This window comes from Calypte anna, chromosome 4A (assembly GCF_003957555.1).
Source record: "Calypte anna isolate BGI_N300 chromosome 4A, bCalAnn1_v1.p, whole genome shotgun sequence".
NCBI lineage: Eukaryota > Metazoa > Chordata > Aves > Apodiformes > Trochilidae > Calypte > Calypte anna.
This window is the reverse complement of record NC_044248.1, coordinates 35,009,625-35,022,052: the sequence shown is the minus strand read 5'-3', so window position 1 is coordinate 35,022,052 and position 12,428 is coordinate 35,009,625. Positions and strand designations below refer to the sequence as shown.

Here is a 12,428-nt window from a genome sequence, read left to right as displayed (position 1 = left end):
CTTTGCCTCCCCTCAGATCAAGTCTGGTTGAGTCCTGAACTGCAGTGCTGAATGGTGTTTGAAAGCATCTTGCTAGTTCCTGCCTTTCTAGTCTCGGTTATCCTTGCTTTTGGGATCTCTTGACCATATGCTTAAGACTTCCCTGAGTCTCTCATTTCTGATCAGTACAAGGAAATGTCTGGAGAGTTTTAAGGTGATTTCTTCCCAGGGCAGATCACTCTGAGGGGATCAGTGCTGGGCATGTCCAGGGGAGAGCCAGCCAGCTTGCAGATGAGATGTTGAACCCTCTGAAAGAGGGGGAGCCAGGAATGGGGAGTAAATGCCTCAGAGTCATCCACCTGGTAGAAATGTTTTAGGGAGCCAAGAAGGAGCTCAGATCTATCCTGGAGTCCTGTGGTGGATCAGGAAGCTTCTGGGAAGGTGCAGGGCAGGAGAGGAGATGATGGAGGAGTGAAATGTTCTCCTGGCAATGCTGCTGCCTCCTTGGGAGGCTGATGAGTTCTGTGCAACCCCCAGGGCTCCTTCCTGTTTCAGTAGCCAACTTGGGCTGCTGTAGAAGCAATTTTTGAACAGCAAAGACATGCTGCAGTTTATTTTTGGGTACTGAGCACCCCAGACACCAGATGGTATTTAGCAGGCGATGAACTTCACAGGAGTTAAGTAGCAGAGCTATTGTTTCTGAATGCCACGTGCCCTACTTACCATTGTGAAAGGTGTTTCAATGGCAGAATAAAAAGTAATAATTGGTTTCAACAGAGACAGTAAGATAATCTATGATATTAAGTCTATAAATAAGCACTTTCCCATGGGGAGAAGCTGCTGCAAACAATAGTTGCCTTGATTTAAAGCTGCTAGTTGTCACCTGTTGGCATAGTAGGTAATGAGAGGGCTCAAGAGCAGAATGGTTAAGTGATTGGAAATGCTGAGGAATCACCACAAAAATAAAGATTGAAAAGATTAATTCTCATCCCTTCTGGAAAAGTGGGCAAGGAGAAAAAAAATTTGTAAAGCTCTTAATAGTAAAAGGACAGACAGAGCTTTGTTCTTGCCCACTGAGTAGTGCAAAGCCAGCAGCTCACTCAGGCTTCAAAGGCAACATTTTGGGAGTAGCAAAAATACTTTAAACCAAAACAAATGATGAAGATTTGAAACAAAAATCAGTTGTCTACCTCGGTTGGCACAGGGAAACTCAAGCTCTGATCTCTGTGGCACGGTGCTTTGACACTGCCACATGTACCTGCAGTGCTTTTATAAAAGATAGAAGCCTTAGGATGGGAGTTGGCCATTGGTCTCAGTGCTCTTCTTCTCTTCTTTCAGCCATACAGCTTCACCCAAATCTACACTTGACCTAAGGATGTACTCATGAAAGGACAAAAAATATATGCAAAGTTAGATCTGGTGTCCTTGTAATTAAGGAAATTTCTGTCATCCTGCAGGTTTCTACTCAGTTAAGCCAAGCATGTAGTGTAGTGTTAGTTATTAACTAAGAAGCAGGTAGTTTTGTAGGAGGTATTGAGGAGGTACTTTGCTCCAATTAAGCAAAACCATGGAATAATTTCTGTGAGGTACATGCATAGATCAAATTCCACAGCAAAGTGGCTTCATTAGACAGTCATGTTAACAGGGATGAGTTCAAGTTGGTTGAATTAACAGGTAGGACACTTATTTAAGATCTGAGCCCGAGTGGAACTTAGTGTTTAGACTTTATCCTTAGAGCAGCTGATGATGAAGGGTGGGGGGAGATTGTTGCTCTGTTTAATTGGGCTCTGTGGTTGTCCTGCTACACAGCAAGGGTTTTACAGTAACAAAAGTAGTTTTACAGAGGAGTATTGGACACACATCTCACCTTAAATGATCTGGAAGAGAATACTTACTAAGAAGGTTTGAAAATACAGCTCCCTCAGTTTCAATTTGCAGAGCACAACAAAGCCTTGGAATAGCCCTAAGGCAACAGCAACTAATGAAGCCAGGTTATGTTTATCCAGGAAGGAGTTTATTTATTCTCAGGAAAGGCTGTTGGGAAGCACATGTACAGGCATGTATTGATGTGTTGTATGTGTGTTTTGGTTCGTTCTTTTTCTCACCTGGTGAAAGGCAGGTAAATTTAAAAATAAAAAAATAGATGGGGCAATAGGTAGTTATGGCAGAATATAAAAGGGAAACTGCAGATCTTTCAGTCCTTACCTGGACTTTGTGGGGAAGGAGAAAGCTAACTGGCGAAAAAAACATGGTTACCAAGTGCTTTCCCTGCCTTTGTCTGTTTTATGCACAAGGATTGTCCCTTTAGTAGTGCTTGAGGACACTCTGACAGTTACTGGTTTGGTGTTTTCATGAACCCTTGGGAGCTTCTTGAACCTGCAGCCTGTTGTGGCAGGGAGTTCTGCAGCCTGTGTCAGGTGCTGGGCCACTTCCCTTGGTTTTCTTCAAGTGTATTTTGCAGTTCCTGCATTATTGAGGCTTCCTCATTCTTGCATTGGAGCAGGCAGAGAAATGATTAGCCAGTTCTGGGTACAATACAGGAGCCAAACGATTGTGAGGAAGAATGCCTTGAAGGCTTGCCAAATTCTCTAAATTTAGCAGAGGGGCAGGCTCATCAATTGCATAAGACTGGAAATCCATGGGACTGAACCTTGTAAGTCCCTCTCCAGGGGTTGGCTTTTCACATGGCTAGCTGTTAATGTGTTGTGACCCAAATACTGAACTCCAGAGCCAGCAGGATGCTGACCAATTCTGGTAGCTCCTTGCAGACCTAGGTGAACCCAGCCTGTTAACTGTATCATAGTAATGGCTTTGAAACACTGTTAAGCTCTTCTATTATTTATTTTTTTCCCCTTTCATAGTATCTGCAGCATCTTTGATCATCTGAAGGAAAGAAGGCTCAGCATGTGATGAGAAGTGTAATAGCTTTGGAAATGCTGTTTGGGGAAGGTGGGCTCAGGACTGATGGGAATTATTGCTGCTTGCGCTGGCTGCAGCTGGTGGTGCCTGGCATTTTGGGGGGATGCTCTGTGTTCAGAGATGCTGTGCAGTTACTGGCTATCAACAGACAGGTCAGGGCTGGCTGCTGCTATCTCTCTAGCTGGCGCCTTGCTTGGTAGAATGAGAAAGTGCTCATGGCACATACAGCTGAAGGGATGGAATTAAAAATAACCAAAAGGTGGATTCTGGGCTTGGTTACTCAGTGACAGACCTGTTTCTATTCTGGGATGAGGATAATTCGCACTGAGCTCATTACACCATGACTCTGCCTTAAAATGCCTTGACAGTCAATTTCGTTGCAGCTCATAAGGTCCTAAAATGTTAATGAAGCAAATCAATTTTTCATGTCTTTGTATTGCAGTAATCTGAAAGTGCTGGGTTGCAACCTGCCAATTTAGGGAGCTTTTTAGATATTAGAAGGACAACAAAACATTCAGCAATTTGGAGGATGCTTTGTGTTCTGTCTCAGCTTTTCCCCAGTGTCCCTGCTCATTTTCCTGAGCCTTTATGCTATACTGCTTACTTGTCCCCTTCGGCCACTTCCTTTCTCTAGTGTCTGCTGTGGCCATTCATGGGTGGAGATGGCTTGCTCCCCCCATTCATCATTGCACAGAGAAGGATGGAGTGCCCAACAGAACAGGTAGTGATGAAGCTGGACAAGGGAGGTTACCCATGCTGAAATACTATTTGAAATAAATTAAGTCTGACAGGACAGAATGGAGAATGGCATCATGTTCACTTCTTCCCCCTATTGTTTTTTTTTTGGGGGGGGGGCACTGGTGTCAAAAGTCACAGTCTTGTCTCCTTCTCTTGCTGAGATGTCAGTAAACACTCTCTGTGCTCAGTATTTCATGAGTTGTGGTGGATGAGTTACCTGCACTGTCTAAAAAGTAAGTTAGATGTCAACCATCTTTTATTTATCTGAAATGTTTATTTCATAGTTGTCAGAAGAAGACAGAAGGGTTCAAACCTTCATGACTGCTCCTGGAGTTATTTTGATGGAGCTGTTTTGAGAATTTCCTACTACTGTCTCCTTTCTGGCTTGTGACTGTAGAGATAAGAAGTACCAAATTGTGTGGTTTGGAGAATGTGTGAGGTTTTTGTTTTGCTTGCTATAATCCTAACTGTAATTAATTTCTATGTGCCTGACAAAAAGATAATTAGCTAATGTTTTGGGACAAACATACAGAGTTTTCCAAACTTTGTAGTTTGTACTGCTACCCTGGTAAGAGATGATCTCACATAACTCGTGGTGGGGAAATTAGTGGCTGAGATGTAAACTGGCAATTTGAACAAATTACCTTCCTGTAGCTGCCGAGTTGAGCATCCAAAATGCTTCCTCTGAGATTCTCCACCCAGAGGTAAGATAGGTCCAGTGCCAAAGGCTTCACCAGAGCTTTTGCAGCTGCTGAGGTGTGTCAGTTTCCTCTTCTGCTTTGGCAATAAAGGGTTAAGAGCTAGCTGAGCCTGTCTTGACCTGAGGAAAGAGGAGGGTGTTTAACCTCCCCTTAAGCTTCCTAGTGCATTGATGTTTATGTGACCTCTCCCCTTCCCTCAGTGGCTAAAATTAGAGGTATGCCAGGTACAGCATCTGTCTCCCTGAGTCTCCTGGACAGGCCTTGCAGGGCACTTTACCCTTTTTAAGGCCCCTGACTTCCTGCCAGGGTGATAAGCTCCCTGGTAGCTCCTTGGGTAGGAGGTAAAGTGCAGGGTGATCTTGGTGCCAGGAGCAGAGTTGCTTGAGCTGAGCAGAGCACAGCTTCTGCAGCAGGTCTGGGGTTCCTGGCCTGGGGAGCTGTGGTTCTGGGTCCTGAAGCTTGACCTGGACCTGTCACCTCCAAACTGAAAAGCACTTCTCCCTGTTTACAGAGATCCACCACAGAGGTATTTTCATATTTCTGCCATCTGGCATGAATTAAGAGCCTTGAGAAAACATTTTCCACTGCAGCCAGCTGGGGAAAATATTCAGGGACAGCCATATACATGTCCACAGCCAGAGCTGTGAGGCCTGGAAATGAGGTGCTGGCTCAAGAGGCAGCTGGTTCTGTGAATGCAATAGCTGGAAAGCTCTCTGGTCTTGGGTAGCCAGCAGCTCCAAGGCTGAGCCTACCCTGCTGGCAGTTGTGATGCTCTGGAGTGGAGCTGGACACCCACAGGAGACTGCTCCGTGATTGAGGAAGGTGAGACTGCTGACATTTTAGGTTTTGATCCCTTCAAAAGAGAAATGGCAGATTGCCATCAGTTTCTTTGCATATTTTGGAAAGCTCTAACTCCTTTTTACTCTCAGTGTACATCTTTTTCTCTGTGCTCTCAACTCTGGTCTTGGAGACTCATCTCTCCAGGTTGATCCTTTGCCCTGCAACTGGCTGCCTTTCCCACTCCACATTTCCATAGTTTGTTGGTTTTGTTTGTTAGTTTTAGCTTTAACTGGGAGTGCAGTGTGAGGCTCATGAAGCTTTCTGTTCAAATTGTGGATTTCACCCTGTTCTGCTCTCTTTTGTAATGTCTCTGCTTTCAGATTCTTTATTTTTGCTGTGTTTGCAGTCAGGAGAGCAGCCTCCAGTGAGAAGAAAATTAAGTCCTAACTTGGAGATCTCTATCCATCCCTCTGCTGGAAGCAGAGCAGGTAGAGAAGGTCGCTCAGGACTGCAGAAATAAATCAAGGAAAATGCAGAGTTCTGACTTCCTGAGAATATTTCTGTGCGTGACATGCAGGCATTGCTCTGAGGACAATGTTAAAAATTCATACCAGTGCAGAGCAGTATTTTTGTGCACAGTGCTTGAGAATAAGCTTTTGTGTCATGCACAGCAGCATTTGCAGGAAGCAATTAATTCATTTCCTCCAAACAGAGTGGTGAAAACAAGATGTAAGTGGCATGGAGTAGAAGCAGGTTTGGTGTGAGACACCATCTTCTTTCTTCTCCTTCTGCCAAGACACCTGGCAGATTTCTTATCTACTGTAGAGCCAGCTGCACAGTCCCAGTATGTGAGGGTTTTGCCTGTGGTTACAACAGAGGGGGAGATCTGTACCTGTGGTTACCCCACTCATCCTGCCTCTGTGACAAGTTTGATCTAATTGAGCAACTTCTCCAGCTGTTCAACCTCAAAACAGCCAACAGCCAGGCAGAGAAGCTGTAGCTTCTCCAACACTGATGATCTCTTTGCAGTTGTATAGATGAAAGGGGGTTGGACTGCATGCAAAGCAGAGGGGTGTCACTGGATCTGGGGCTCTCTTGTGAGCCCTGCTTTCTGACTGCTGTTGCAGACTGAGCATGGGACACGTGCTCTTGGTACACAGGCAGTGTTAGTGTGTTTAATTCTCTACTTTTCTGAAGTCATGACTGCTGGGTGCTGTGCTGAGACATGTCATGAGCAAGGATTAGTCACCAGAGGCTTGGCAGAGAGGCAGGTGAGGCTGAGATGTGAAGTCTGTCTCCTGCCAATCCCACTCACAGTGGGTGGTGTCTGAAGGGCCTGCAGCAAGGAGAAAGACTGAGGAGGGATTTGGGGTAGGAGAGAAAACAAGCAGCTGAAAAAAAAAACAGTGGGAATGTGGTTGGGGCAGCTCTGGGGCATGGGGTGGAGTTGAGTTGGAGTTGAGTTGGGTCAGTGTTGAGGCAGGGCAGAATGCAGGAAAAACTTAGGTTTGTCCCATGCCTCTGTCTGGAGGCATCCATTGGTGAGGTATCTTCAAGGTCCCACGCAGGCTGAAGAGAGAGAAGAAGCACTGCAGAGCCAGGGTCAGGGTCCTGCTCATCCACTGCTTACTGGCTGTCCCAGTCAAGCCCAGTTCCTGAGAGCAGGAATGACAGCATGAAAGTGAGAAACACCATCAGGCTGATGCTGTACAAATATCTTCTCCAGGGAGCTCTGGGAAAAAGGAGATGGTGTGGCAGGCCCGAGCAGTCTCTCACCCCTGTGCCTTTGCTGCAGGTCATTGACATGTTCTGGGCCCCTCAGTTCAAACTGTTTTAAAGAGTCCAGCACAGAGCCAACAAGATGATGAAGGAAGTGGAACATCTTCCTTGTGAGGAAAGGCTGAGGGAGCTGGGGCTCTTCAGCTTGGAGGAGAAAGAGGGGTCACCTCATTAATGTTTATAACTATATAAAGGGAGAGAGCCAGGAGGATGGTGCCAGGCTCTTCTCAGTTATGGGCAATGAGTGCAAGCTGGAGCATAGGGGGTTCCACATAAATATAAGGAAGAACTTTTTCACTGTGAAGGTGGCAGAGCACTGGAACAGGCTCTGGAGACATTCAAAACCCACCTGGACACGTTCCTGTGTGACCTCCTGTAGGTCCTCCTGCTCTGGCAGGCGGTGGGACTCAGTGATCTTTCAAGGTCCCTTCCACCCCCTAGCTTTCTGTGATTCTATGAACAAGGAACCTCATGCCACTTAGCACAGCCATGGCAGTGGGAACTGTGTGAAGGCAAATGGTCTGGGTGGGATTCTTCTCTGTGTGGAATAAACCCCTTCTCTCTGTTGGACAGCTGAGTAAGCTTACAGCTGGCCTTGTCTGACTGCCAGCATGGAGAAACCAAACCCTCTTGCAAGTACTTGCTTTTCTTGCTGTCAGCCTCCCTCCTAACTCTCTGATTTGTCATGGATATCTGGCATTTCATGGGTATTTCCTACAGGCCAGTGAAGTGTGCTCTGCAGCACGCATGGCTCTGATTGCTGGCACAGGATCCAGCGGAGGCATCCCTCCCCAGATCACAGTAAATCAAGGCCAAAAGGAATAATGTGCCTAAGTCTGTACTTGACCAAGACATGTAGACCAATGTTTTTCTGACATATATGACAGTAGAAATGTCTTCCTTGTGCACTGAGGTGTTATAGATGGTTGAGCTCTGGTATACACAGCTATCCTCAGGGGCTGCAGGCACTGGCCTGGCCTGGGAACCCAGAGCATGCAGATCAAAGTGGCTGCTTCTGTTCTGGGGTAAGATAGTGGCAATGGATAACATCCTGCTGCTGTGGAAATACCTGCTTCAGGTGAGCTGGCTAATGCTGAGAGGAAGTTTGTTCTTACCTTTGCCTGTGACTGCTCAGGTGTAGTAGGTTTCTTCTACATGGTGCAGGCAGCATAACTCGCTCAGCCCATCTGCTTGTGGGAGTTTACAAACCAGCTTATGCTGCAGCTAAAACTGACCATGGCAGGGTCTCAGTTTGTGTCTCAGCCTTAGCTTGCTCTCCAGCACATTTTACCCAGTTGTGGAGAGCTGTTGTGTGCCAAAATGCCAGTAAGGTGGCCACAGAACAGATGCCACTCCTTTGCATCATTCCTGCCATTGCAAAGGGAGAGGCATGTAAGAAGCATCTTTTAAAGCGTCTGTTGTCTGTTTGCAGGCACTTTTAACCAGACTTGGGTAAAAGCCTCTCTGCTCTCACCTGATCTGGGACTTGGATGCATGTAAAAATCAGGCCTTGGTCAGCAGGCATTAAAGTGTCTTTGCAAGTACGTATTATGCTCCTAAATCGGCTGAATAATTTTAGTGCTGTGGATTTGTCTGATGGAAGATGGAATTGTTCTGCAAAAACTCAACTGCACTGGTGTTTAGCATTAAGGCTAAATAGTTGGAGCCTTGGTTAAAACCTTAGTGACTTCTGTGGAAGTTAACATTAAAACCAAGGCCACGTCAAGACTCGGATAAGCTTTGTGGTTTGTGTGTGTGCTATTTAGGGCAACCTTTCGGGGGGCGGGGGCATCTGGAACTGAGGTTTCCAGTAAAATTTGTGACATGCTTATGAAGGAATGTGCAATCAAAATACAGACTGGGTAGTCTGTATGTAGGGGCAGAACAAGTGCTGCAGACATAGGCTGCTCCAGCTACATCCCATACCACCAGAAGCCAAGAATTTAGCTTTTCCTTTTGTATCAGTGCAGTGCTTCATTTTATCTCCTCTTTCCCACCCAGCCACAGCCCTGAAGACTTTTAATAAATCTCCTGCAGTTTGAATAATTTCTGAGTAGAAATATGAGGTTTCTGAAAATTCCAAGAGACTCTGGGCCTGGAGAGTTGTGTCCAAGCAGTGTTCTATTAAGCAGTGATTTGAAGTGAAGAATTTAGATGGTTATCCCTGGTTTAGTCCTGGGATGAGTTTGTTCTGCAAAGATGAGCAGGCAGCAAAAACAAAGGGACAAGAATGCTATGCTGGGGGGCACAGTGGAGCATCCCTTAGCTAGGAAGGGAAGGAATGGAAAGGATGCCCAGATGACCTTCTTCCCACTTGGTGCATGATGGAATAACTGTGAGCAAAGTCTTTTCTGAGGAAGAACGTGTATGTCAGCAGGAAATGGGAGTGGGGCTGGAGAAGATTTGGATCAGGCTGGGGAAAGAACAAAGTGAGTTTTATCCCCAAAGCAACCTAGAAGGAAAGGTAAAGCCTTAAAGAAGAGTGGACTGAAGAGCTGTGTGAGGATGTTTACCTGAGAATTCTCCTCTGCTTGAGAAATCTGTCTAAAAGATTCCTGAACTGGGAATGGGAGTGAATGCTCAAGCAGACAGACTAATCTTATCACCCCTCTGATTTAAGGTCTAATGAATTTATTATACCTGTCTTTAAAGCACAGAATATTGCACTGATTTTTATGACTCACCTTTCAGAGCCAGTGTTTTCAGTACTGTTAGCAATACTGCAGTTTGGAAGTCAGCCTGAGGTTGGAAACCTGGGAACCACTGCGATGTGGAGCCCTGTGGTGTATGTGCTTGAGGTGATGCAGTGCTTTCAGTGTGTGACAGCTCACGTAATTGAGGACACTGCCTTGCAGATCTAACTTTGCATTGCAAATACCATCACGATTCTTCTGTTTTGGGAGACATGTCTGAGTAGCTTAAAAGCTGCTCTGCCACTTCAGGTTTGAGTGTGGGTGTGAGACGAGAGTAGATATTCAAACCAAAGAGGAATTCACATTGCAGACCAAGGGGGCAAACAGGAATTACTGGCCCCAGAGGTGGGGTGTCTCTCAAGAGGAATTGTGTGTGTTCGTGTTCCTCTGCTTTTAAGATACCAAGTGCTGTCTTCTTGCTTTGGAAAAAAACAAGTTTTAGATGTTTTTCATTGAAGTAAGAAGAGAAACAGTGTGAGGAGGAGAGCAGTATTTGGGGGGCTTCAGGCATGATGGGGCCATTGCTGCCCAGGCTGGGCAAAACCTCTTTGAGCATGATTTCTTTTCTGATTTTCCCAGGAGACCTGGCAATCACAGCTAGACACAGGGAGACATTTTTTCTGATGCTCTTTGTTTAATAGCAGAGGAATTTATTGCAAGAGTGTTTCAAAATAGGAGAGTCCAAGAGTCTACAGAGTCCATCTGTCTACAGAGTGTTTCTGTGGAAGTGTGGACAGATCAGGGTAGCTGCTTGATGGATGAGTACAGAGTTTTGTGTGGACCTGTGACTGCAGCCTCTGTAAAGGAAGCCACTGATCTATCTGGCCCAAGCCAGCTGTGGCCTGGTGTCTTAGGGCTATGAAGCACTGGTGTGGGCACATTTAGCAGAATTAGTAATGCTTTGTTGGGTGTGGATGCTGCCAGACTGGTATCAAGAGATGCTTCTGGTACTGTTCGGTGTCTAAGCTAGTGGCTGGACCCTGCTGAGGAGGTGGCATGTTGATGGCTGGGGATTCTGCCTTGCTGGGACCAGTCACGTGCAGAGTGGAGCCAGGAGGAAACTTTAATTGCTCTGAGAGAGCTGCTGGGGAAGTGTTCCTCAGAGCTGGGCACATCTCAGCACCTGTCTTCCCCTTTCACTGTGCTGAGCTGCATCTTGCCCTGGACTGAGTGTTGCAAGCGTGGGGAGCTGCCAGCTTGGTACTTGAACCATGGAGCTGACACAACTCATTTAGCAGAGGGATATCATGTGGTGGAGACCCCCTTGCCCTGCTGACTTGAAGAGCTGGTGTTGCCTTCATTAGGGAAGAGCTGACAGCTGGGAGCCAGGCTCTGCATGCTCAGCAGAGGATAGTGTGGCAGAGAACCCTGACAGGACACAGAAGCAGTCCCATGGCAGCTGTGGCAAACGTGCCTTGGGAAAGGGGCTTTAAGGAATCCTCTCAAGTATGTTTTACCTGTTTCTAAATATTGCTTTGGCAGCTAAAAGAGACACCCTGCAGTTGGCCAGCCCTTGCAGAACAGCAGGCTCTCTTCAGCTCTGAGGTACCTCCAGCTCAGAAATCACAGAGCAAGGGCTGGACAGCTGCAATGGTCAGGGTTGCTCAGGGACAGAGGACAGGGAGGTAATATACAGGTTTAGAAAAGGTCAAGCACACTTGTCTGTGGTTGGTTTGAGGCCCTCCCTAGAATTTCTTAGAGGAGAAATACTGAAGTAATGCAAAAATCATGTCTGTGGTACTGCTTTCAAAGCATCTTTCTGATTCATGCCGAAGAAGGTGGTCTTGACAAGGATATGGGGTCATCCTTCTGCTAGACTGAAAGACAGCTGCTTTTTGGGTATCTTTGCAGGCATGGATGGCTATAGTATGCAGATGTGAATAATAAGGCTTGTATCTGTAGCTTTGCCTGTCTGTCTGCCAATTATCCTGCTGATGTTACCAGATCAGCTTTCATGGTGATTGAAGGTAAATTTCTGGATCTCAGCAGTCTGATTAAAGCAGGCCTGCTCCTACTCCTGAAGCCTCCATCTCATTAGGCTCCATTTAGATGTTATAAATCCCCAAGTAGCTCTCAAGTCTGTGTGCAGTGATTCAAAGCAGAGACAGGAAAGATGGCAGATGTTAAATTTGTGAGGAGCAGCATGTCTCCAAGCTACAATCACCAGGACATTCACCATGGTTACACGGACAAGACTTGGTTGGCTTGCAAGACCAGTAAGCCTACTTCCAGTGCTCACTCACACTGGTCACAGGTGTTTGCTTGGGGAAGGAAAGGACATTCTAAAAACAAAACCTGCAAAAACTGCCTTGCCAATGTTTAAACGCTTTCATTCTCTTCCCTTGTTTACAGGAGAACTGCTGAGTCAGCCGAGACCAGAGGGACTGGCGGAGATCATCTGTCCCAAGAACGGCAGCGAGCGAGTTAATGTTGCCTTGGTTTACCCCCCCACGCCTACTGTGATCAGCCCTTGTTCCAAGTGAGACCTGAAAGCATACCCCCAGCCCCCTGTCAGTAGACACCAGAAAGCCCATGTGAAACACACCCTCAATAAGCATTTTTTTCTGGAAGGCAGCAGCCCCACCACCTGGAGACACTTCTAATTATTTGTGGGTGTAGACAACCTACTCAAATGATAGAGTAAAATGAGTTAAAGTGTTTACTGAGCTGCATAGTGGGAGATGCAAGACATATAGCAGGCAGGACAGAACTGGAGAAAATACAATCATGGCCAGTTTCAAGTGGGATGGGACTTCAGGAAGTCTCTGTCCCAGCCCAGCTTCTAGCAGGGCCACCACCTTCACACCTGGGTCAGGTTGCTTGGGACCTTGTATAGGCA

At 46.4% G+C, this 12,428-nt stretch overlaps 1 protein-coding gene across 1 annotated transcript in view; it reads left to right on the top strand.

Moving 5' to 3' along the window:
• Positions 1-12,428, top strand: part of MFHAS1 (malignant fibrous histiocytoma amplified sequence 1) — a 30,521-nt gene that overhangs the window by 16,567 nt on the left and 1,526 nt on the right. The window contains exon 2 of the mRNA XM_030450320.1: positions 11,942-12,068. Coding sequence (XP_030306180.1) covers positions 11,942-12,068 — 127 coding nt within the window. The remainder of the gene's footprint in view (positions 1-11,941; positions 12,069-12,428) is intronic.